This window comes from Lucilia sericata, unplaced genomic scaffold (genome assembly GCF_015586225.1).
Source record: "Lucilia sericata isolate MDLA Ls3-8-SP2 unplaced genomic scaffold, ASM1558622v1 Contig000248F_arrow, whole genome shotgun sequence".
NCBI lineage: Eukaryota > Metazoa > Arthropoda > Insecta > Diptera > Calliphoridae > Lucilia > Lucilia sericata.
Genome location: NW_023994274.1, coordinates 387,374 through 412,623, shown reverse-complemented (window position 1 = coordinate 412,623; position 25,250 = coordinate 387,374). Strand labels below are relative to the sequence as shown.

At 29.1% G+C, this 25,250-nt stretch overlaps 2 protein-coding genes across 2 annotated transcripts in view; one reads left to right on the top strand and one right to left on the bottom strand.

Moving 5' to 3' along the window:
• Nucleotides 1-1,788: 1,788 nt before the first annotated feature.
• Nucleotides 1,789-5,045, bottom strand: LOC119602665 (uncharacterized transporter slc-17.2). Its single transcript, XM_037954295.1, has 6 exons — nucleotides 4,518-5,045; nucleotides 3,165-3,398; nucleotides 2,652-3,095; nucleotides 2,464-2,596; nucleotides 2,116-2,360; nucleotides 1,789-2,057 (listed from the first exon to the last, which is right to left on the bottom strand). Exons 1-6 carry the CDS (start codon nucleotides 4,797-4,799, stop codon nucleotides 1,887-1,889), a joined length of 1,509 nt encoding a protein of 502 aa, XP_037810223.1. The 5' UTR covers nucleotides 4,800-5,045; the 3' UTR covers nucleotides 1,789-1,886.
• A 182-nt stretch (nucleotides 5,046-5,227) lies between these two features.
• The window catches only part of LOC119602664 (rh5-interacting protein), a 47,657-nt gene continuing 27,634 nt past the window's right edge, over nucleotides 5,228-25,250 (top strand). Inside the window, exon 1 of the mRNA XM_037954294.1 lies at nucleotides 5,228-5,250. The gene's annotated coding sequence lies outside the window, so the exon portion shown is untranslated. The remainder of the gene's footprint in view (nucleotides 5,251-25,250) is intronic.

The window sequence follows — 25,250 nt, the reverse complement described above, 5'->3', positions numbered from 1 at the left end:
AAACAAAAAAATGTATTTTGAAGTGTCCATAATTTATACTAATCAATAATTAGAACATTTTAATGTTTATATTTATCAAAATTTTATTAATTTTTTTGCATCAGCTGTTTACACTTTTGCATTTCCTGCTTAAAATTAAACCACCTCCATTGGGCGCTTAAACTTGCAAACAAAATTAACTAATTGAGTACTCAAAAACATCTTTCGAGGATTAATTTTAATTTAATCGCTAATCTTTCACCTAAAGATTGGCCCTAAGAAAATTTGGTGTATAACTTAATCATATATATATGTATGTAAAACTAACATTACTATTAGACGACTTCACATGTATGGGGAGTAGGTAAAATAATGAAGCGATTTTAACCATTTTCAATAGACTTTGTTTTTGGAAGAAAAGTATGTGTCAAATTCAAATTATCTTAAAAATTGCGACCTGTAGCATGCGCATAATTTTTACATGGATACTCAAATGCAGATAGCTTAATCGACTCAGAAAGTAATTTTGAGCCGAATAGTAGATTTTAAATTCGGTTAGGGCCAATATTAGCACAGTCGTTAGGACCAATATTAGCACAGTGTAGAGTATAAATATCATTATGAATGTATAGATGTCAAATAATATTTTTTTTTAACAAAATAGATTTGAAACCAAAACCGAAAAGCTTGTCTCGAAATATTTCGAAATTACAATTACGAATTAAATTTTTAAACAAAAAATTTGGAATTTCACCACCTACATGAGATGACGGTGTCGGGAATTTTGGGAATATGTAAAAATATATATTAGAAGAAAAGTCCATATATTTTTTTGTGTTTCTTTATCACCCTGTTGTGTTGCTACTTTTTATTACAACTCTGTACAAATTTGCCGCAAAAAGCTAATATGTTTTATTACTTTTTTTCTAACGGAAGTGTCAAATGAAAATAAAACAACCAGAATTTGTTAAAAAAGTGTATAAAATTAAATAAATTTGAAGTAAATATTGTTTTACAATAGCGAAATAAAAATGAAAGTGTCTAGTTGTTTAGATTGTTGTTAATAAAAGAAATTGAAGTAAAAGTAAAATGTGTACCTATCAAATGGACATGGCGGTTAATGAATGTAAATTTTATTTTTTTTATACCTACCTCAGTTTATTTTAGATAAAATAAATTTATTTAACTATTTTTAGTAATAACTTAAAGTCTTTGTGGAACGTGGCGTGGATGCTTTCGCTTAAGTAAGTTTTAAAAGAGTTAAACTTAGTAGATTAGTTATCAACATCAAAAGAAGTTTTCTATTTAAATATGGAAACATCAGTCTATGGTGTTACTCAAAACCCATACAAGAGGCGCCCGGAATACAGTTTATTTAAATAGCCATAATTGACTTAAACAGAAATTCAATATAAACTACTTTTACTAAACAAATTTTATTGGGATCGGTTCATAGTTGACACTATCCCTCTATAGAAGGTCCCCTTTAGAAAATGACTTAAAAACTCTTTACTGAGTTTAAAATAATAGTACGTATAGCGATAAAATTTAACATAAACAAGTTCAAAATTGCTGTAGATTTTATTTCTAACCTAAAAATTCAGTAAAATAATATTTTTTTCTTAAAAATTTTAAATTATTAAAATTTTATTACATTAATGAAACAAATATCGTGTATAATTGTAAATAAACATATTAAAAAGCACCAAAATAAAACAATGTATTGATAAAATGCTTTTAAAATGTTATAAATTATAAACTAGGGATACTAATATTATTAAAAACATACAATAATAAGGACACTCTTCGTTTTTTTTTTTACATATACTACTTAATAAAACAACAATAACAAAATACATATAAAAAAAATTTTACAAGTACATATTTACAAAATTCAATAGCTACATTTAAGTCTCTGTTGTTTCCTGTGGGTTATTTCTGTTATTATTACTTTCTAATTTTGTGACCTGACCCCATTTGGCCAATTTTGAACTGCCAAAAAGACCATAAACAATAGCACCCAAAAGATAAGCGGTCATTAAGGAGGCCATAACCAAATTCCATTCAACTTTGGTGCCCTTGAAATAAAAAAATATATTAAAATTGTTATATAAGGAATATCGTTTCAACACTTACATGACGCACTATTGTAGATATTCCTAGAGGTGCCAAAAATCCACTTGCTGTAGCCAAACAATTGGCTATACCTGTTATAAGGCCTGCAAATGCTGGTGCTACATACAGTAGACTAGGCCAATAGACACCAGAAAATCCCATATCTGTGGTAATACCAATACAAACTGTAAATAAAACTACCATAACACGTTGATGACAGTTGGATATTATCATGCCCAAGATAAAGAGTATGGTGAAACAATTACCTAAAATAAAAAAATATGAAAAGTTATTGATTGGCTGGAAACAAAATTATATAGCCTACAATATATTTAATAATTACATATTTAAGAAGTCTTAAAAACTTACAAATTATATACACAATGCGTCTGTATAGTGTAAGATTTAAATTTGGCCTTTTTTCTATAATGGTGCAGGAAGTAATGGTAACTGCTTTTGATATAAAGGCTCCCAAAAATGGAGCTGACGATATTAAACCCACCTGAAAATATATTAAATTTTCATTTTTTGTTTCAATACTTAAAATAAGGACTTACCAAATCCAATGGCAAACCCATGGCTTCATTAAAAAATCTCGGTATCAAGAGTGTAAAAACCATGACACCATAAGTATGAAAAATATGTGTAAATATAAAAGCATACACTGGCACTGAGGTTAAAATCGATTTCCAGGGCACTCCGGTGGTAGATTTTTCTATATGATTTGCTTTCAAATAATCATACTCATCCTTCGACAAACGAGGATGATCTTCTAAGCTGCTGAACACCAGCCACTGGCAACAAATGCCAAATATTAAAGAAACACTACCGACAGCATAAAAAGCCAATTCCCAGCCAAATTTGCACAAGAAGCTCGATATAGGAAATACTAATAAAGCGCCCACAGAATAGCCACCATAAGCGAAGGATAAAAAGGCAGTGCGTTCATTGGGATGAGCCCATGTAGAGAATAATTGATAGAGGGCAGGATTGCCACAACCCTAAAAGAATTAATTATTAGTTTTCATTGTTTTCTTGATTAAATTTAAGGAATTTTTTAAAATTCTTACCGCTATTAGACCTTGTAATATGCGTATTACCACTGCTCCCATATAGCTTCTTTGAGCAAAAAATGGTATTAGCATGAAGATAATTGCTTGAGCTGTTATGGAGTGTACAAATAAGAGCTTACCGCCAAACTTATCCGCCAATCGCCCAGCTACTGGCAGTGTTACTAGATAGCCATAATAGAATGTGCCCAATAAGGCGAATTCTTGAGACCGTGACCATAATAGAGTGCCAGACTAAAAAAAGTATAAAGAATTGAAATAATACAGAGATTTTTTCTCACTTAATTAGATTTACATTTTGAAGGAAAGATAAGCAGACTATTTATTGTCTCAATTATTAAGATAGAATTTTTGGGTAAAAATATTTCCTCTTAATTATTGAGAGATTTCTATAGAAATCTTAAATCTCAATTATTCGGAGATAAACTTTTTGTCTCCATTATAGAGAGAGATGTTTTCTATAAAAAACTTACTTCAGACTAAAAACTTGTGAGAGAAATTTTCCAGAGAAAATTTAATTTTTATCAGAGAAACTATTCAATATTTTTGCTGAATAGCAAAGATATATGATTTATATCATCTCAATTTTTAGGAGAGAAATTGTCGATAGAAATTTTTCGTCTCAATTATTGGGAGAGTAGTTTTCTACAGAAAACTTACTTCAATCTAAAATCTTATGAGAGAAATTTTCTAAAGAAAACTTCAATTTTAAATTGATTTCGTTTTTATTCGATCAGTTTAGTAAACGAGATTCATATTCATTTCATTTTTGTCACTTTTGTAAAAAAGTTCATCTCTTTTATTAGAAGAGAAACTTTCTTTAGAAATTTTTCATCTCATTTATTGAGAGAAATGTTTTCTAAAGAAAACTTACTTCAATCTAAAATCTTATACGAGAAATTTTCCACGGAAAACTTAATTTTTGGAAGGTTCTTGATATTAGGAGAGAAACTATTCATTATTTTTGCTGAATAGCAAGTATATGTGATTCGTTTTTTATTTGTTCAGTTTAGTAAACAAGATTCATAACTTTTGTCACTTTTGTGTTTTTCACTCAATTTGTGAATGATTTTATAAAATGTATAAAAACCATCGCAAATATTTATTTCTTCGAAAACCAAGACATATTTTAAAATTCTTGTACCGAGTGAAGTTACTATTTTTAACAGTTGATATAAATAAGTTTCGTTCATTAACCGCGAACACAATCTCTAATACATAATAAGTATGAACATATGTAAAAAGAGGTAATTTGACTATAACATTAAGAAATGCAAAATTGACAATTATTTTTTCAACGTGGTTCCGCAAATGTTTAAATTTGTATAAAAGTCCATACATGCGACAACTTACTCTTTCAATTGTTGTCCCATTTCCACTGTCAATGGGACCACAACTGTTATCATCGGCATTAACACTATAATCTGTGGAATTTTCAACTTCTCTTGGTTGGTGCTTCACCATACACAAAATAACAAAATTTAGGGTATTTCGTAAACACAACTGAACGACCATGGCCAAAAAGGCACAAATGGTATAGGTCAATCTGGCAGAGCCCCATAATGGGGGTGTTTTATTAATTGCAACCGTATCAGCAATGCCATCGAAATTTGTCGGTATTTCAGTTTTAGCCATTAAAAAAAAAAAAACAACAAACTCAAGCAATTAAAAACAACATTAAAATCAAAATGCTGAGTTAAAAACTTAGATTAGAGAATTTACAAATTTATATTCAGACACACACACGCACTCTCAGACACTAGTCACTTAGTTTTGGATTTAATAAATTTTTAATTAAATTTTGTTTTATTCATTTAAATTTTGTTGTTTAATCTCTCAAATTCCCTGGCGCACTAATTGAAACTGAAACTAAAGTAATTGACAGAAATTGAGAAAATATTATAATTTTTTTTTTTATTTTTGTTTTCATTGTTGTTGTTTTTGTGGTATTTTGAGTGTAATATTGATGAATTAAACCGTTACAATTATAATAAAAATAAAAAGAGACCGAAGCAACAATAAATAATTAGCAACAAATAAAATAAAAAACCCGTGTAAGGCATATTAAAAGCAACACCTAATAAAAGTAATAATATTTTATTTTATACATTTACATTTAAAATTTAAAGAAATTCAATTTTGTCACGATTCTTACATACTTGTTGTAGTTGTTGTTGTTGTTGCGCCTGTTGTAACAAGTACTCAATTTGTTTTTTTGTTATTTAGAACAAAAAGAAAACAACAAAAACCTCAAAAAATATAAAATTATTTAGTGCTAAGAAGAGGAAATTATCAGCCTCAAAATTGTTTTTTTGGAGGGGCTTTTAAATATTTTATAATTTACTTTGAATTCTATTTTTAAATAAACTTACGTTAGTATTTTAGCTTTAAAATATTTGTTTTTTTTTAATAATTTTTTTGTAGTACGAAAATTATTGTGATTACTACTGCTCCCATTTGTATTAATAAATATTGCTAAGAATAGTGCGGTATTTTAAGTTTGTCATTTGTGTTGTAACAATTTAAAACATTTTGTGTTTGTGGATTTTTTTGAAGTACAATATATATTAATAAATGTGTAGATTTTATGATAAAAAATTTTTGTTTTGGTGAAAAGTTGAAATTATAGTGTGAAATCCAGTTTTTGGTGACATTTTGATAAAATATTTAAAAAATCGACTTTTTGGTGAAATATAAATTTTCGGTGAAATATTAGTTTATCGGTGAAATGTTTTTTTCAGTGAAATATTGACTATTTGGTGAAATATCGATTTTTCGTTACAATATAGTTTTTGGAGAAATATATAAATTTTTGGTGAATTAACGATTTTAAGTGAAAAGTATAGATTTTTCTTTGAAATACATATATAAATAAACGATAAAATATCCATTATATAGGATGTATGAATGTAGGAGAAATAACGATATAGATATATCGGTGAAACATCGATGTTTTCTAAAACATAGATTTTTTAGTAAAATATAATTAAATTATTGATTGTAGAAATTTGTTTTTAACAAGTTGTACTAAGATCACGATTCGCTGGTAGGGTACTGAGACCGTTTCTTTAATTTCAAATCGGTCCTATCCATTCCTATTACTTTTTTCCTAGCGTGGCAATGCTTTAAAGTTTTCGATATTTACTCTAAACATAATTTTAAACTTTTTTAATACAAGTGTCATTGTTTGGCCGACGACATTTACAAGTAGAAAAATCAAAGATAGGGGCTGCGGTTTATCCCTCTTCCAAATTTAATACCCAAACATGTAAATTAGTTTGTGATTGGTTTTAGAGAATCGAACCCGAGAAAAGGATTTTCGTTACTAGATCACTATTGGCTACCGCGTAGTGATAGGACCTAATTTTGAATGAGTTTGACTGCAACATCGACGTAAGGTATGCAAAAGGAAAACAGCTGATTGCAAACAAACTACAATTCATCGCTAACAGAAGATGAAAAACCAGAAAAATCTGGCCTAGGATTGATATTGGACGAATTTTGCTACAAACATGTCTGGATTTCATCATAGAAACTTTATCGCGACCATAACAGGACACTGTTCACTGGATATACATGTACTGAGGCGTCAATTTCTTTTGTTGACTTTAGACTTCAGAAATGTTTGACCAACGAACAATCATGAACAAAAGCTGTTTATCAAGTGATCATCTAGCAAAAATCTACTCTTTCATTTTGAACACCAAAAGGCTGAAATCGTTAGTTAGTTCCACTAAAACTTCTTTGAGTTGAATTTTGTAGCTTTGCTATCATTTTGAAGCAAGAAATGAGCGTTATAGTCTTTTTCTGAGAGGGACCTTATAATGGGGGTAGGGTCAATTATGGGCGTATCTCCGTAAGATTTGGCAAAGATATTTTAGTTCCACTAAAACTTCTTTGTGTTGAATTTTGTTGCTTTGCTATCATTTTGAAGCAAGTAATGAGCATTATAGTCTTTTTCTGAGAGGGACCTTATATGGAGGGTAGGGTTAATTATGGACCGATTCCTATAAAATTTGGTAGAGAGATTTTGGTTCATATGAAACTTGTTTATGTGGAATTTCATTGACATACAAATGTTTTTAAACTAGCTATGACGGTTTAAACTGTTTTTCGGGGGGCCACTTGTATGTTGGATATGCGAAAATATGGACCGATATGGCCCACTTTCAATTCTAAACAAAGTGAATGAATAAAAAATAATTGTACAAAATTTCAGCTCCTTAGCTCTTCTCGTTCGGACCCTATCGTGCTTTCAACAGACAGACGAACAGACGGACGGACATCGTCTTAGAATTTAATAAGGATCCAGAATATATATACTTTTTTGGGTCTATGACCAATATTTCGAAATGTTACAAACGGAATGACAAAAACCCCCAACTTTTTTGATGGTGGGTAAAAAAATGAGATTTATGTTTTTCATAATAAAACATTTAAGTTAAATTAAACTGTACCTTGCCTCCGATATATTTAAGCGATTTATTGATGAAAAACTAGGAAAAATAGGACCGAGCCTCATAAAATATGGTGGATGATTTTATCGTGACATTAGCCTTTTTAAGAGAATTGTGGAGATTTAACATATTTTTTGAGGGGGGGTTGTATGGGAGCTCGAGGCCCGATAATTGCGAAAATTGGCAGGGTCATCAAGGCAAATTTGAAACCGCTTCTCGTCGATATATATTAAATATAATTAAAAGCTCAAAAGCCCTATTCAATGGTTCAAATAATCAATGGTTCTGGGTTTCTTCCCGGGTTTAATAGAAGGTTATGTATCAAATTATCTTCAAAATTGCGACTCATAGCTTGATTACAAAGTTTGTAAGCCTTAAATCTATATAGAAAGCGATTCTAAGCCTATTGGTATACTTTAAGGTGGGTATAGAACTAATATTATTGTGCGTTACAAATATCAGCACAAACCCAATATATCCACTACACTAAAGTGGTGTAGGGTATAAAATCAATCAAATGGAATCCAAATCAAACAGGAAATTTTGCTACTGATATACATAGTAAATAGATAGAACATTGTAGGTTCACTTTTGCCTTTTAATGTCTCTTACAATTTAAATTCCATTAATACCAGTTTATTGCTTCCATTAATAAAAAAATCACACATGTTCTTACTTTAAGTAAAATATTGAGTACACAAAGGAATGAACGCAATTTAAACATTCAATATTGAAATAGTTTTTTTTTTTTAATATATAATTAAATTCTCTCTTGCATAGACATACATATGTATTATTCAACTGCAATAGTCTGATCGTAAAAAGCCACTACTAATCCCCTGCCGCCTATATAAATAGTATACCGATTCCATAGTTTGCTAATTATATGAGCTTTAGTGTTACTGGCGCATGCTGATAATGAAAATAAATCGAAAAGAAATCTAAATAATATATTGAATACAGATTTGTAGCCCCAGACCTTGTGTGCGGATTATTGCGAATACATATGTATATAAAACAATTCAATTGCAATTCAAGATCAATTTATTATTACACTTAATTTTGATTTTATTCACTATAATAATGGAGAAGAGAAAAAATATATATTTTTATATTTATGACCCAAATGAATCTTTAGTTTGTAATAAAAAAAAATTTTATTATATTGTAAAAATAATTGGATTATTAAACGTTATAACAAATTTAATACAATTTAAAAATGGAAACTATAGACTTATTTGTAATACATAAAAATAATTTGCTAAGAAATCATTATGAATAATAGGAATTGTAGTAGCTGATCGTTACTTCGATACCTAGAATCTTGTAAAGATTTTTCTTGTATGGATATATATTTATGTACATGTATGATTCATTTACATTATCTGACCATAACTGTTCGTGCGTACAATTATTTCTTATCATCCATTCATCAAGGTATTTCAAACATTTACATGCATATGTATTTCTGCAAATGTATATGAGTAATAAATATACCCTACACCACTAGTGAGGGGAGGGTATTATGTATTTGTACTTTTTGAATCGATTAAGCTATGTCCCTCTGTCTGTCCGTCTGTGTCCAGTGAACTTTGTACGCACGCTACAGGGCGCAATTTTCAAGACAGTTTGATGAAATTTGGCACATAAGCTTCTTGTCTTATTGGAAATGATTGAAATCGATTCATATATTCGCACCCCTCCCATAAAAGGGTTTACAAAAATCAGCTTGGCATCGTTTTGTATAAGTCTAAATGATACTGTCGATTTTCGTAATAATCAGGCCTAATTTGACTCTAGCTCCCATACAAAATCCTTCTACCAAAATTAGTCCTTGCCTAAAGTTTTATTATTAAAAATAATCCACATACTCACTGGTATAGGGTATAATATGATTTGCCATATCTTACTATTTATTATTACCTGTTTTCCCTTTAGTGCTGATAGCGACAATACTAGCATTTCAAAACAGAAAATTACGATCAATTTCATTTGATCATGTAGGCGGTACTACGACCCCAACACTGCTGGGATTTGTAGCATGATAAAATGACATTAAAATTCTTAACATTTGGATAAAGCTGATAAAGAGAAATACCCATTTGATAAACGATTAATTGATGTAGACATTCTAAGTTTAAATAATAGGTATTGCATACAAAATATTGAGATAATAACATGTTATACATATCTTATTTAAGACACAGTTGACGTTTCACAACAGTATTTAACAGGCGCGTATCCCGTTCAAGAGTTTGGGGAGGAACGAACATATGTTGATTATGAAGCAATAGTGAAATTTTGCGCTATATAGTTACATATAAGCACCCCGAAATTGTAAAGCGTAGTTCCACCATCACCTTAAGACAATTTAATGAACGTTCACAATTGACATAAAATTACCAGTAAATCATAAAATCAGAAATTTTGTAGCAATTTCCAATTTTATCTGTTTTTACTTTTCCTTTACCCTTCTTCACTTTTCTTCATTTAGGTTAAGTTAAAGTGATAGGAGGATGTATGTATATTACATCAAATCCGAAGAAATACACCAATGCCACTATCGGGTCTGTTGTGTGCTCCTTTTCATTTCAAATTGTTCAAAAAATTGTTTTTCAAATTTCAAAAACTCAGTTTCCTGAACGTAATTGCTAAGAATTATCCAATCAGAGATCAAGATACTTGGATCTAACTTCGACGAATGCCTGACAGCGGCATAGAAAGTGCTCCAGAGTTTCACTATCAATTCCACTCAGAATACGTACCATCACACTAACCTCAAAATTGGTCATTTTGAGTAAATTTCTCGTCTTGATCTCATCAGGGTCACCCCATAAGATCTTTGAGGCCTAATGGGATTCTTTCGCCCATATTTTTAATTCAGCTTTTGTTGAGTCTAATGGTATTGGGTTTGTCAGGTTAACTACCTGGGAGTTCGACCCTTCCCTTTAAAGCTATTACATTCACCCTTTAATTGCCGACTACTCCCGAGTGGTCTGGTACCCATATGATGTAAACATTACCTCTGGGAGAGTATTCAGTTAAAGCTTTCTTACAATCCCATACGGTCTTAGATTTAATTCTATCACCTGATGTCGCCTTGCCTTCTGGTTGTAGGCAAATTATTAAGTCTCGTGGGCGCCATATTTATTCTTCCAATTAACACATTCCTTTATTGCTCGGACTTCTGCTGGAAGCTTGTGTTATGATTAGGTAAACGGTGGTATATTTCTGTTTTTGGGTCATCAATATAGGACCCCACGCCCACTTTTCCCCTAATTCAAAGGCATCCTTGTAGCAACGGATTCCTACTATTTGTTCTAATGTTCCGCTTGACCAAGACATTCTATCTGGTATCAGCGTTTCAAAGTTTCCGGCATATTCTGTGTCTGATATACATTGTCCAGTATAAATTGATGACGAGTCCTATAACCGCTTTTGGTAAGCGCCACCTCATATCTTAAATATGTTTCAATGGGTGGAATATCTAGCAACGTTTCCAGAGCCTTGGTTGAAGTAGTAGTGAAGTATGGCACTACTTATATCCGATCAAATTTCGGTTTAGAAAATTTCTATTTTTGACGATTGTGGATGCGCACCTGGTATTTACGATGGTTTGAAAGACAGATTGATAAATGCTTTTAAACAACACATGAACTCACATAATCGAATTCAAATATATTAATTGACAGTGACAATGTCAATGAAATATACACCCCAGTAAAAACATTATAATTACTTTCAATTGTAACCACTTACTTATTAACATACTTTTCAATGACTACTACAAAACGTACTGATTACAGAAAAGTAGTCTAATAACATAATAAAGTGTTATGTAAATTCTCCGTGTAGATTCAAAAGCTTTATATGTTTCTTCATACGATTTACGTTGACTTATTTTTATAATTACTTGTAAGCGATTGTGGGAAGAATTTCCTCCAATCACATCATCGTGTTAAAATAAGGAGTAAAAATGCTATTGTGTAAATAAATATTAGTATTTTAACCACTTACTTAGTAATGAAAGTTTTTGCTGGGACATTATATGTTAACATTTTATTAAAGGTCCTTTTAAATCATCTATTTACTGGATTTGTAAAATACAGTGGGTAGATTTATAATAACAGTTTATTTACATAACACTAGTATATAAGTAAATCAATGGTTTTAAAGGTGGACACATGAACTTTTTTGAATACACAATAATCGAAATTTTAAAGTTTAATTACATTTTTTGTAATAGTTTAAATATAAAATAGATGAGGTACCATATGTTGTTGAGGTTAGGTATGACATATATAAGTGAGGTCTGCTTTAAAGAACGTGTTGTATTTTCCAATATAATTTGGCTTCGGACATTCCCCAGAGATTTGTAAATACATATTAATAGTATGTATTATATATTTAAATGTTTACATTAAGGTAGATCCTTTAATATCCTTATCACTTCAGTGGGGAAGGTAATATTTGTTTGATACACAAATAATTGGAATCATAAATTTTGTGGCTTATTTACTCTAGGTACATATGTATATATTTATATTTTTGTATGTCTGTTTACCCAAAGGTGGTGATAGAGGGTATATATATTTGTCATTCCGTGTATAGCACTGAGAGATCTGAAATCCAACAAAGGTACGTCCGCCCGTCCGTCTGTTTGTTTGTCTATCTGTCTGTCTGTCTATCTCCTTGCTTCTTAAAAGTATAATTCGGCATGGCACACTAACTTGTTCTTTTAAAGTTTTACCAAAAATGTGCCACCCTGATTCTTCTATACAATATTTAACTTTAAAAATAAGACTAAAAATGAACAATACAAATGTTTTACAAATGGTAGTAAAAACGTTGTACAAATGCTCGTAAAGGGAAAGGAATAACATGTCCCTAAAAAAACCTTTTAAAAAATTTATATTATGAATTAATATGTAAATCTATTTGTCATACAACAAACAAAAATACACTGGTCGACAGCATTTATGTAACATGAACTTTGATAGGTATGTATTTGCGTTTTGACTATCTATACTTATTATGCACTAAAATGCACTTAATTTATTTCAATATCTCTCACGATATTGAAATAAGGTCAAAGTTTATTTTCAATAAGAACTAAAAGTGTATAAATATATGTTTTTCAAATTTGATTTGATTTTTATGGACTTTGTGAAGTTTACTGTGATTATTTGTTTTTTGTTTGTGCTTATGAGGACTAAGTTTGGAACCCCACATATCAATTGTGCAATAAAAACAAGTAAGAGAGTAAAGTCGGACGTGGTCGTCCATATGATACCAGTGATGGATATAAAATATGATTTATTTTTCATAATTTATGTCAAATTAGTTAGGCAAGATCATTACGAAATTTGACAAGGTCTTCAAAGTTTGCATGAACCTTAGTTGTGCAGTTTTTATAGAGATACAATTACACAGGGGGGGGGGGGGGTCGTAAAACAGTTGTATGGGATCTATGTGAAATAATGAATCGATTTTAACCATTTTCAATAGGCTTCGTCCTTGCGTATTATCAAATTGTATTGATAATTGCGACCTGTACCTTGCACACAAGCCTTACATGTATAGCCAGCCAGAAGGATGGATGGCTTAATTTACTTAGAAACATTGGTTTACTTTATGGTGTTATATAGAACCAATATTTTGTGCGTTGTAGACATCAGCATAAACGCATAATCCTCCATTTTGGAGTAAGGCCAATTTAGGTCACACTCAATAATACAATGAGACCAAAAGGGTCATGTTCTTAATTGAACGGATCAAATTAAAGCGAATGATTAGAGGGAAAAAAAATGGGAAACACGAAAAAACTTCAAATTTGTCGACCAGTGTCACAAAAAGTGGAGAAATTTGCATGGTATTGTATGATAAGGACTTTTTTCAAATTCGTACTTTTAAGGAGTGAACATGTGTAACAAAGGTGGTTTTGGTACCTTTTTTGGCCCTTTATAACTTTTTAACTAATAAACAAAATAACATTTTTGTAAATATTTTGAATATATCTCCCAAAATTAGGAGACACCTGTTTTGTACTTTTTTAAAATTCAGCCCTTTTTGGGTGTAAAGCTGTATATTTGGCACTTTTTTTAGCACATTAAGAAAACTTTATCTTTTAAACTATTTTTTTATTGAAGTATTCCTATTAAATTACGGACTAACTCTATAATATTTATTGAACCAAAATGTTTGCTATTTCACTGGGGAAAAAACTGCCAAAAAGGGGAAAAACGGAAAATTAAATTTTATTCAAACTCAATTTTTATAAAATTTGAAAAAGTAGTTTATTTACTCACACAAAATAAGCTATTGTATTATTATATTATTTTGGAATTCGAGTACTAAGGCCTATATAGGACCAAATTCGAGTAAATTGTTTGGTACCTTTTTGAAAGCGCAATTTTTTTGGAACAAATTAATGAATGCAGATTTGAATCGTTTGTGTTTTATCTGTGATACATAGATTTAAATACGGAACATTTTGTAAACTTAATTCTCAAAAAAGTATATTTCTAAGCGAAAAAGGAAAAAATTTTACTATTTTTATTAGAACTTTCCACTAAGGTAGAACTTATTCCACTTTTGGTACTTTTTCTTTCTTCAAATGATACTATGTATGTTTTATAATATGAATTCAAAACACATGATTATTAAACATACACGGTCCTCATTGAATAAGATTCTTTAAGAGAGAACTTTTTAGTACTTTTTATCTTATAAATGGTACTTTTTGAATTTTCTAAAATATTCAACCTAGGAACATACATTTTAACATACATGGTCTTAACTGAATAATATTCTGTAAGTGGGTACTCTTTGGTACTTTTCCATTCTTCAAATGGTACCTTTTGGATTCTCTATAATGGAAAACCGGAACACATCCTTATTAAGTGAGAATTTATTGAGAGCAACTTTTGTACTTTTTCATTTTTCCGATGGTACTATTCGATATTTTTACGATATTGAACATAAAAATAAATATAAAATTTAAAATATAGGGACTTTAGTGAATGAGAATCTAATGAATGCCAGAATGGAATTTGTCTATAATTTATAGTTATTTCTTATAAAAAGAATGCCAATACCACAGATTTATATCATCGGTATTCGAAATGCATTACGGGACTCGAATCAGACTCTTTAACGAGATCTTATTATTATCTGAAAATTATATATTTTATCTATCCAGTCAGATCTTAATTTAATGGATCAAACTGTTTTTCTTTTAACTTAAAACTTCATAGTCGAGGCCCCTTCGCTACTGCAATGACTGAAAAAAGAAACAAAAGTATATTATGGATTTGTGTAAATTTGGAATACTATGTCGTTTACTCACTTTTACATAGTCAAGCAATTATTTATAGTGATACAGTCAGTTAGTGTGACACTTTCTAAGTAATAATTCTAAAAATAGATTCCATGTAAAAACCAACATATGGCTGATAATATGATACACACATACATACATACATATATATTTTCGTTTATTTTTGTTGCATTTTTCATTGTATTGTATAATTAATTTTTTATTTATTTCATGGTTTTTGTTTTGGGTCTGTTTTCTATACGCTTTTTTATTATTCCTTTATGTATTAACTATTTTTTCATTTTTGTGTTTATAAATAATATAATAAATTATTAAATATTTGTCTATACGTATGGACATAAATACATTTATTTGGACATACAATAGGTTGGCTTTGTTAAAATGCTAGAAGATTGTTTTGAATAGATTATGGTAGTTCGACTGTTAAATAGGAACAGCATATAGATACATATATACATATATATTTTTCCTCGAAATCTTTTACTAGTACAACAAACGTCAATTCTGTAACCAAAATTTTTTGGAAATTTTTTTTATAGTCGACCTTATCGATCTTTCTTATATCGAGTTTTGAATTTTTATAAATTTTTACTTGTGCATACTTTCCGTTGTTTCTTTTTGCATGTGTTTTCTTAACCCTTTAAGTCTAAGAGGAAAAAACTTTAAAATACTTTTGAGAAATCGGTCAATAAATTAAAATTCTTAGCGGACAATGATTCTTTCAGAATTTTTAATATAAAGAGATTATATATACATACTATATGTATATATTTTGAGTCGAATTTTGAACTTTATTTTTAAAATTCATTGTTCCAACTTCAAATTTCTTGTCAATTGACATCAGACAATTTTTAAATAAATTTCAAAAAGCAAATATATTAACTGATTTTGAATGATTGTAATTTCTAAAATCATTAAGCCTACAAATATAAAACATTTTTAAATAAATAAATTTGAGTGGAATTTTTTTTAGCTTTTTCTACTATTCTATTAAATGAAAGTTTTTGCACAAACATCTTGATTATTACAAAAAAAAAATAAAATTTATATATGTATGTCCAAATGCTAATTATTTATTTATTTCCATACTTTTTCAAGCAATCTATATATATAAAAGAGTAGCGTTACTGTCTGACTGATTCATCATCGCACAGTCCAAACGGCTGAACCTAGAATCATGAAATTTTGACAGTAGTGTGTTTTTGGTTATGTAGATCCACTAAGGAGGGATTTTCGGAAATTTGTACATTTATGTACCTGTATCTACTCTTAAAATGAGCAGATGGGTGTCTGGTACTTTTTTGAAATTCGTACTTTTAAGGGGTAAAATGTGTAACAAAGGTGATTTTGGTACCTTTTTTGGCCCTTTATAACTTTTGAACTAAATAACATAATACAATTTTTATAAATATTTTTGATAAATCTCCCAAAATTATGAGATACCTGTTTTGTACTTTTTTAAAATTCAGTCCTTTTTATAAATACAAGGAGAAAACTGTATTTATAGTACTTTTTTTAGCACATTAAGAAAACTTTTTCGGTTTATTGAATTATTCCTATTAAATTACGGACTAACTCTGTAATATTTATTGTAATAAAATTTTTGCTATTTCACTGGGGAAAAAAATACCAAAAAGGGAAAAACGGGAAATTTAATTCAAACTCATTGAGCCAATTTTTATAAAATTTGAAAAAGTAGTTTATTTACTCACACAAAATAAGCTGTTGGTATATTATTTTGGAATTCGAGTACTAAGGCCTATATAAGACCAAATTCGAGTAAATTGTTTGGTACTTTTTAAAAGCACTGTAACAAATGAATGCAGATTTGAATCGTATGAGTTTTATCTGTGTTATATAGATTTAAATACGGAACATTTTGTAAACTTAATTCTCGAAAAAGTATATTTCTAAGCGAAAAGGGGAAAATTGCACTTACTTTCCACTTAGGTAAACTTTATTCCACTTTTGGTACTTTTTCTTTCTTCAAATGATACTCTTTTTATATTCTTTAATATGAATTGAAAACATATGATTATTAAACATATACAATCCTCATTGAATAAGATTCTTTAAGAGAGAACTTTTTAGTACTTTTTATCTCATAAATGGTACTTTTCTAATTTTCATACGTGGTCTTGACTGAATAATATTCTGTAAGAGGGAACTATTTGGTACTTTTCTATTTTTCATATGGTACCGTTTAGATTCTTTATAATGGTTAAACGGAACACACGGTCCTTATTAAATGAGAATTAATTGAGAGAGTTTTTTGTACTTTTTTTGTCTTTCCGATGGTACTTTTTGATATTTTTACGATATTGAACATAGATATTGAAAATAAAATTTAAAATGTAGGGACCTTAGTGAATGGGAATCTACTGAAAGGGACTTTTGGTAATTTTTCATTAATTAAAATCATATTTTTGGAATTGTATATAATATTGAACACAGAAACATAAAATTTTTGATTAAATGATTATCTATTAGAGGTATTTTATAGTACTTTTTTTCAAATAGTACTTTCGAAATTTTCTATAATGTGGAAGCTAAATGAATGAAACTAAAAATACAAGCTTCTTACTGAATGCGTATTTAATCACGTGATATTGAACGTATAAAACTGAAACATAAAAAAATTTTAAATCAATTTTAATTTTCTATAAAAGTAAACAAAATTTTGTATATATTTAATTTAAGTGAGGGTAGCGAAGCACCCAGGGTATGCTAGTATCGCATATATGCATAAGCATGTATTCTCTTAGTATGCAAGTATGTCCAATGATGTGTTTGGTCATTTGAATCATTTGGGGTTTTGCTCGACAGTTGCTTGTCCAGCTTTAATCGCACATCGTTAATTATTTAATGGAATATGTTGATAAAAAACCTCCATTATAAATAAGTTTTTATTTTTAAACTATTCAATTATAAGGACCGACTTAACGAATGTCTGCGTGCTAGACCGAGAGAAAGACAACTACGAATCACACAGAATTTTTTAAACCAGCAATTGACTGCATTGTCATAGCAATGATACACACACATTGTTAATTGATTATACTATATAGTTACTTATCTGAATCAAGGTAATGTGTGTGGTAGTTAATAATTTTCAAAGATATTAAACAAATATATATACAACATATATAGTAATAGAAACTAGAATCGGTTTTAGGCTTTCAGGATTGGAATAATTAGATTGAAAAATGAAATAATACATATATTTTTAACAATGTTATTCAAAAGGATCTAAAAAATCAGGGTCCATGCCAATGATTGATAAAAATCCCCTAATCTTCCATAATTAAATTGTTAATACCAAACTTTAAAATTCATTTAAGCACCAATATACACTCCATTTCTTCTACTTCATCTATTGAAAAATTAAATATTTTTTAATACCTATAAAGGTATTTTTATCACATTTGAAGTAGGTTAAAATGTATCGATATGTTAATTTAAAAAAATTATCGAATATTGTAATTTATTCGCATGTAAAAAATAAATTGGAAATGAAAATAAAAGTCTCTTTGGAGGGTAATTTCTTTATTTAGTTTCAAATAATAGATAATCTATAAAAATGATGGGATCTGTAGTTTTTGCAATTGGAAATTGTTAATTTACTATAACAATATGTGTATTTTTTGCTTTGTTGCGGTTAAAAATAACAGTTTGTTTTCTCATAAAGCAATAATTTTAAATTGACGTCAACTTCACTTTAAATAAAAGTTATTAATAAATCTAATTAATTAACTAGAAAATAGATTAGATAATAAACCAGACTATATACGAGGTAATAGACTAAACTAGAGACTAGACTTTAAACTAAATTATAGACTAGAGTAGACTAGACTATAGACTAAAATATAATCCAGACTATAGACTAGACTATAGACTAGTTATAGACTAAAATATACTCCAGACTATAGACTACTAGACTATAGACTAAAATATACTCCAGACTATAGACTAGACTATAGACTAAATATATCCAGACTATAGACTAGACTATAGACTAGACTATAGACTAGACATAGACTAGACTATAGACTAGACTATAGACTAGACTATAGACTAGACTATAGACTAGACTATAGACTAGACTATAGACTAGACTATAGACTAGACTATAGACTAGACTATAGACTAGACTATAGACTAGACTATAGACTAGACTATAGACTAGACTATAGACTAGTAGACTAGACTATAGACTAGACTATAGACTAGACTATAGACTAGACTATAGACTAGACTATAGACTAGACTATAGACTAGACTATAGACTAGACTATAGACTAGACTATAGGACTAGACTATAGACTAGACTATAGACTAGACTATAGACTAGACTATAGACTAGACTATAGACTAGACTATAGACCTAGACTATAGACTAGACTATAGACTAGACTATAGACTAGACTATAGACTAGACTATAGACTAGACTATAGACTAGACTATAGACTAGACTATAGACTAGACTATCGACTAGACTATAGACTAGACTATAGACTAGACTATAGACTAGACTATAGACTAGACTATAGACTAGACTATAGACTAGCTTATAGACTATAGACTAGACTATAGACTAGACTATAGACTAGACTATAGACTAGACTAGACTATAGACTAGACTATAGACTAGACTATAGACTAGACTATAGACTAGACTAGACTAGACTATAGACTAGACTATAGACTAGACTATAGACTAGACTATAGACTAGACTATAGACTAGACTATAGACTAGACTATAGACTAGACTATAGACTAGACTATAGACTAGACTATATACTAGCCCATAGACCAGACAATTAAATTTTTCTGGTTCATTTATATAAACTTGAAGAATGAAGTTTTGATGTGTGGGACTCTGTGTAAAAGTTCTTTAAATAAAAACTCAAGGAACAAACAACAGTTGTTCGCATGGAAAAAATCAACAAGAATATCAACAGAAAACATTTCCCATTAGCAAAACCCTACATAGAAATAGTCAACAAAAAGCTAAACAATCATTCATCCAGATGTCAGTAATGATTGACCAGTTGTCATATTCATATTTCACATGAGACACATTCATATGGAAATATACACAGAGAAAGACAAACACATTTAAATATATACAAACGTAAACACAGATACTCGTACATAGTACAATGTTTAGACATTTTTTCCTCTATATTTGCCCTTAGAGTATTGATATTGAATGATGGACTACGTGCTTTTTTTATTACTTTTTTATATACATTTTCGGTTTTATTTTGGGTGAAAAATATTGTCTCTTGCTTTTTGTATTTTTTGTTGATTCTAGCACACCTGTATATAGCTCTGTCTTCCGTCCATTTACTTATTATCAGTTTCGAAAGTTTGTGAATGTATTTTTCATTCGTACAATACATACATATGTATTTCGAATTAAACACAACTCTATTGAATTATTTTGTTATGTATTTGTTTTAGTTTGTTTTTTTTACTCATTTTCTGGTTGTCTTTAGTCTTCGAAATATTCTCTATTCCTGTAAATATTGTTTTATTCTTTATTTCGAATACATATGTATGTTGAAAACAAATACGTTTTCAAATTTCGACATTTTTTGTGCAAGTTGTAAACAGAAAAGTACTTACACAATTTGATTCAAACTTGATAATTTTTAAAAAATATTGGTAAAAGTTTCTAATTTCAAGTAGTACCTTTCCTAGTTCTGTGATTCGAAAAATATTAAGGCTTTAGATTTTGGAAATGTAAGGCAAATAATGTGAAAATTTGCCTTTGGTAAATCTAATCTTAATAATTAAAGAAAAATCTTAACCACTCTGAAGACTTTTATAAAGAAACTAGTGGTGCCCGGTCCGCGTTGCAGGCCTTTGATTGGAAATGTGGATTTAACACGTAAAGGTCAATATTGTCCTCAAATTTTAAAATATGTTATCGGTTTAGCGGTATAGGTGTAGTTAACTGAAAATTAAAACTTCGACGCTATCTATCGGAAAAATTTAAAACTTTAAAGAAACACTGCTCACGATCCATGATAGATAGATAGATAGATAGATAGATAGATAGATAGATAGATAGATAGATAGATAGATAGATAGATAGATAGATAGATAGATAGATAGATAGATAGATAGATAGATAGATAGATAGATAGATAGATAGATAGATAGATAGAATAGATAGATAGATAGATAGATAGATAGATAGATAGATAGATAGATAGATAGATAGATAGATAGATAGATAGATAGATAGATAGATAGATAGATAGATAGATAGATAGATAGATAGATAGATAGATAGATAGATAGATAGATAGATAGATAGATAGATAGATAGATAGATAGATAGATAGATAGATAGATAGATAGATAGATAGATAGATAGATAGATAGATAGATAGATAGATAGATAGATAGATAGATAGATAGATAGATAGATAGATAGATAGATAGATAGATAGATAGATAGATAGATAGATAGATAGATAGATAGATAGATAGATAGATAGATAGATAGATAGATAGATAGATAGATAGATAGATAGATAGATAGATAGATAGATAGATAGATAGATAGATAGATAGATAGATAGATAGATAGATAGATAGATAGATAGATAGATAGATAGATAGATAGATAGATAGATAGATAGATAGATAGATAGATAGATAGATAGATAGATAGATAGATAGATAGATAGATAGATAGATAGATAGATAATGAATAAAGTACCAAAATATTTCTGTGATTACAAAATATTGGGACTTTGATAGGAATACGAGCAAAACCCCAATATTTTTAATTTTTTCTTTTCGTAAATTATAGTTTTAATATTCAAAGAAATACAAATCGCTGAGAATAAAACTTTTGCGTTGCTATAAGCAACACGTGGTTTTTTGTAAATTCTGCAAAAGGTACCTTTTTCTAGGTACAATTATATATTTATAATTTAATTTCCTCGCAAACTATTAGTAGTTCCGTTCCAACTTATTAGTTTCATTTTATGTTTTTCATTCTAAATATTTGTCAGGTATATTTGTGTAGATGTAAATAAGGATTAGTTATATTGTATATGTATGAATGTTATTGTCCCACAGTGGTGGATTTTAATAGTGACAAGAAAGAGGGAGAGGTTTTTTTTATTATATATATGTACATTCAAAAATGTACATATGTATATAAAAATTATTGTTTCTGTCCCCTGATATTTATTGACTTGATGGTTGGGTTTGGTTGTTATTTGTTGTCTCAGTATGGTTAGTGGTTTTTATTATGACTGCTGGTGGCTTTTACTTTGTGGTCATTTTAATTGACAATTAAAAAGAAAATAAAAATTAACCAAAGAAATTAGATTAGAACAATTACTAGAGGACTTTCTAATGCCCTACATTAATAATTTTTGTATGTTCTTAAAGCATAAAGTGATAAAATGATTTTTCATATAGTTCTGGACATTGTTAATTCCAATCTAGGCCTTTAATATCCTTTCACAGATCCTAAAAAATTGCAGCGTTCAAAAATCGCTGCAAAAACCCTATTTCCCGCTAGTTGATTTCATGTAGGATATTCTTAGCAGAGACTTTGTTGTGTACATATACTGTATATATATATATTTATGTCATTGTATGACTTACTATTTTATGACTAAAACTAACGGACATGCTACTGATTAGAAAAAGTGTACAAGTGGGCAAATAACAAACTGTAAGTACTTTTAATATAGATTTCTCGTAGACTTTTGACCCAATTCAAAAACAACAGAAATAAAAGAAAAAAAACTAAAAGAAAGAATTGTCATCACACGGTAAAAGGAAATTGGAATCACTTATTTTTAATTAAAAACTATTTAATTTTCATATTTTTTCATTTTTTAATGAAGAGGCTCCAAATACTTACCACTCCTGCTTACAAAGAACGACTTCAGTAAGTCATTACAAAAAAGCAGTTAATAAGTTGTTTAGTTTTAAGCAAGAAAAATATTATTTGCCGACACAGGATACAAACTTGGTCATCACACTCATGTTAGTCCGCGGTCTTATTCACAACACCACTGCTTAGTTCCCATTGCAAGTTTTTACGAGGAAACTTCAAATTATTTGCCAAAAACAAAATAAAAACTATTTAACTCATCAAATATAATTATAAGCATTTTTTATTTCTCTTCATTTTTAAGTATTTTAATGTTTTTGTCCTAGTTTTTCTGTCTACAAACCCTTGTAAATAGGAAATTAAATTGGTTATTTTTTTCGGACTTTTACGGTATTGAATAAATATTGTATATCTAAGTTACTGGTATACATATAAGTAGTTACAATAATAATAATAACAATAACAACCACAACTAATTCCAAATGTACTTGTAAATTTACTTCACAACCCAGCAAAAAAATTGAGATAATAAATGTTAAATTTTCACCACAAATAACATACTTTTGGTATTACCAAGTTTGATCTAATCTTTTTTTAGAAGCAGTAAAAATCTTCCAATGATCGACTTTCTACATACTTTTTCCCATGTTTGTTACTTATTTATAAGCAAATGTTTGCTGGGATACATATACAAACATATAACAAATATGTTTGTAAATGTGTGTTTTATTTCCCTTTCAATTGTTGAATCTACTAAAAAGTACTTGTGTTGAAATACTTAGTTGAACTAAAGAAATCGAAAACAGCCTGTTGTTAGTGTTGAATTTTGGTAATAATCATTATACGAAAACTATAGAGTACTAAAGAGACTACGAGTACTCAAAAGGAACGAGTTGAAGAACTAACAAAAATGAAATTTATAATAGAAACAACAAAAATAGTAAATATAACTATGTAATATAATGCAGAACTGTGGTGGGCAATCTGTGGGCTAGGATGAAGATTTCAAAATTATGAGTGATTCCGATTGAAGCCTTTTTTATCCTTATCAACTACATAAGAAGATTATATGTCTATAAGTTGGTCATTAAATTTGTAATTTATATAATATAATTTTCTGACCATATATTCTGGATTTACAGAGTAAATGGAGGAGTCTATTTAACTATGTTTGTCTGTATGTTTGTTGAAATAAATTTTATGAAGAACCCAGATATCTGCGGGATCAAAACCTTTATTAATTCTATCTGACATGCACAAGACTTACTCTTAAAAATTCATTTCATTCCTTCAGGATCCTATATGTTCGATTACATGTTTCAACCAAAAAGTACACAGAGGGAAAAAATATATACACGCCTGTTTCCAAATCGACACCAAATTTTTTAATAACATCCGTTGTCAAGTATATACATACGTACGACAACACTAATGTAATGTTGACAACGCAACGGTGTCAATATTGCAACAATTCGTTGTCGCAATCTAAATTTAATACACATCCGTTGTCTAAAAGTTAACAAACGTGTATATTTATTTTTCCCTCTGTGTACTATTTGAAGATCAAAAAAGTACTAAAAATCCTACAGAATTTACTCCGGGCTCTACATGCTTAACTTCATGCTTCTAGATTTAATATTATGGAAATCTCAAAAAGTACCAGTACAAGCAAATTTAGTACAAGAACAACATTTACTATATGAAGCTGTATGTTGTTGTTTTATCATTTTGTCAACGCATGCACAAATATATTCTTTTTTTAATGAAATTTTCAGAAGTTGTCTCGGATTTTTGCTCATATCTCCATTGTTCATGGACTGATTTTGATGATTTTAAATTTCGATCTTCTCGAAAGTATATCTGAGCGAATTATTGAGTATTTGGATCCTAAAGATATCTGGGGTCACCAGAAAATTAATTTCAATAAACAGACAGACAGACGGACATATCTGAATCGAAGGGTACAAGAAGGTAAAGTTGTTTATGACTTAAATTTGATTTCGTTGCTTAAGCGTAATTTAGGTTGTTCACCTCCGATCCAACAAAATTGAGTATGATAAAATAAACTCTTGCTTCCTTTACAATGATATGAGTACAAGAAAACAGTTTTATACTTACGTACATTTTAAAAATTGTTGCTTTATTCAATACAAACATGCACAAACAATATATATATAGTAAAACTTAGGTTATTGCAGAAATGGGCAATTTTTCAAATGTGTTACATATGTACTATGTACATTATTGTAGTTACACCAAAGTAAATGAAATTATTTATCATTTACTTCTTAAGAAAGGTTTTCACTACAGGGAGAATTATTCTATAACTTGTGATTAACATAATATGTATGTTTACATGCATATGTAAATGTGATAGTATTTGCCCATTACTGATTTATATGTAAATTTCTATGT

Bases quoted from the DNA above. Each gene is read 5' to 3' on its own strand.
- LOC119602665 (XM_037954295.1), bottom strand. From the start codon at position 4,799: ATGGCTAAAACTGAAATACCGACAAATTTCGATGGCATTGCTGATACG. The intron at 3,096-3,164 runs GTAAGAATTTTA...TAATTCTTTTAG, and splicing joins TATTACAAGGTCTAATAGCG to GGTTGTGGCAATCCTGCCCT. The intron at 2,597-2,651 runs GTAAGTCCTTAT...ATATATTTTCAG, and splicing joins TGGGTTTGCCATTGGATTTG to GTGGGTTTAATATCGTCAGC.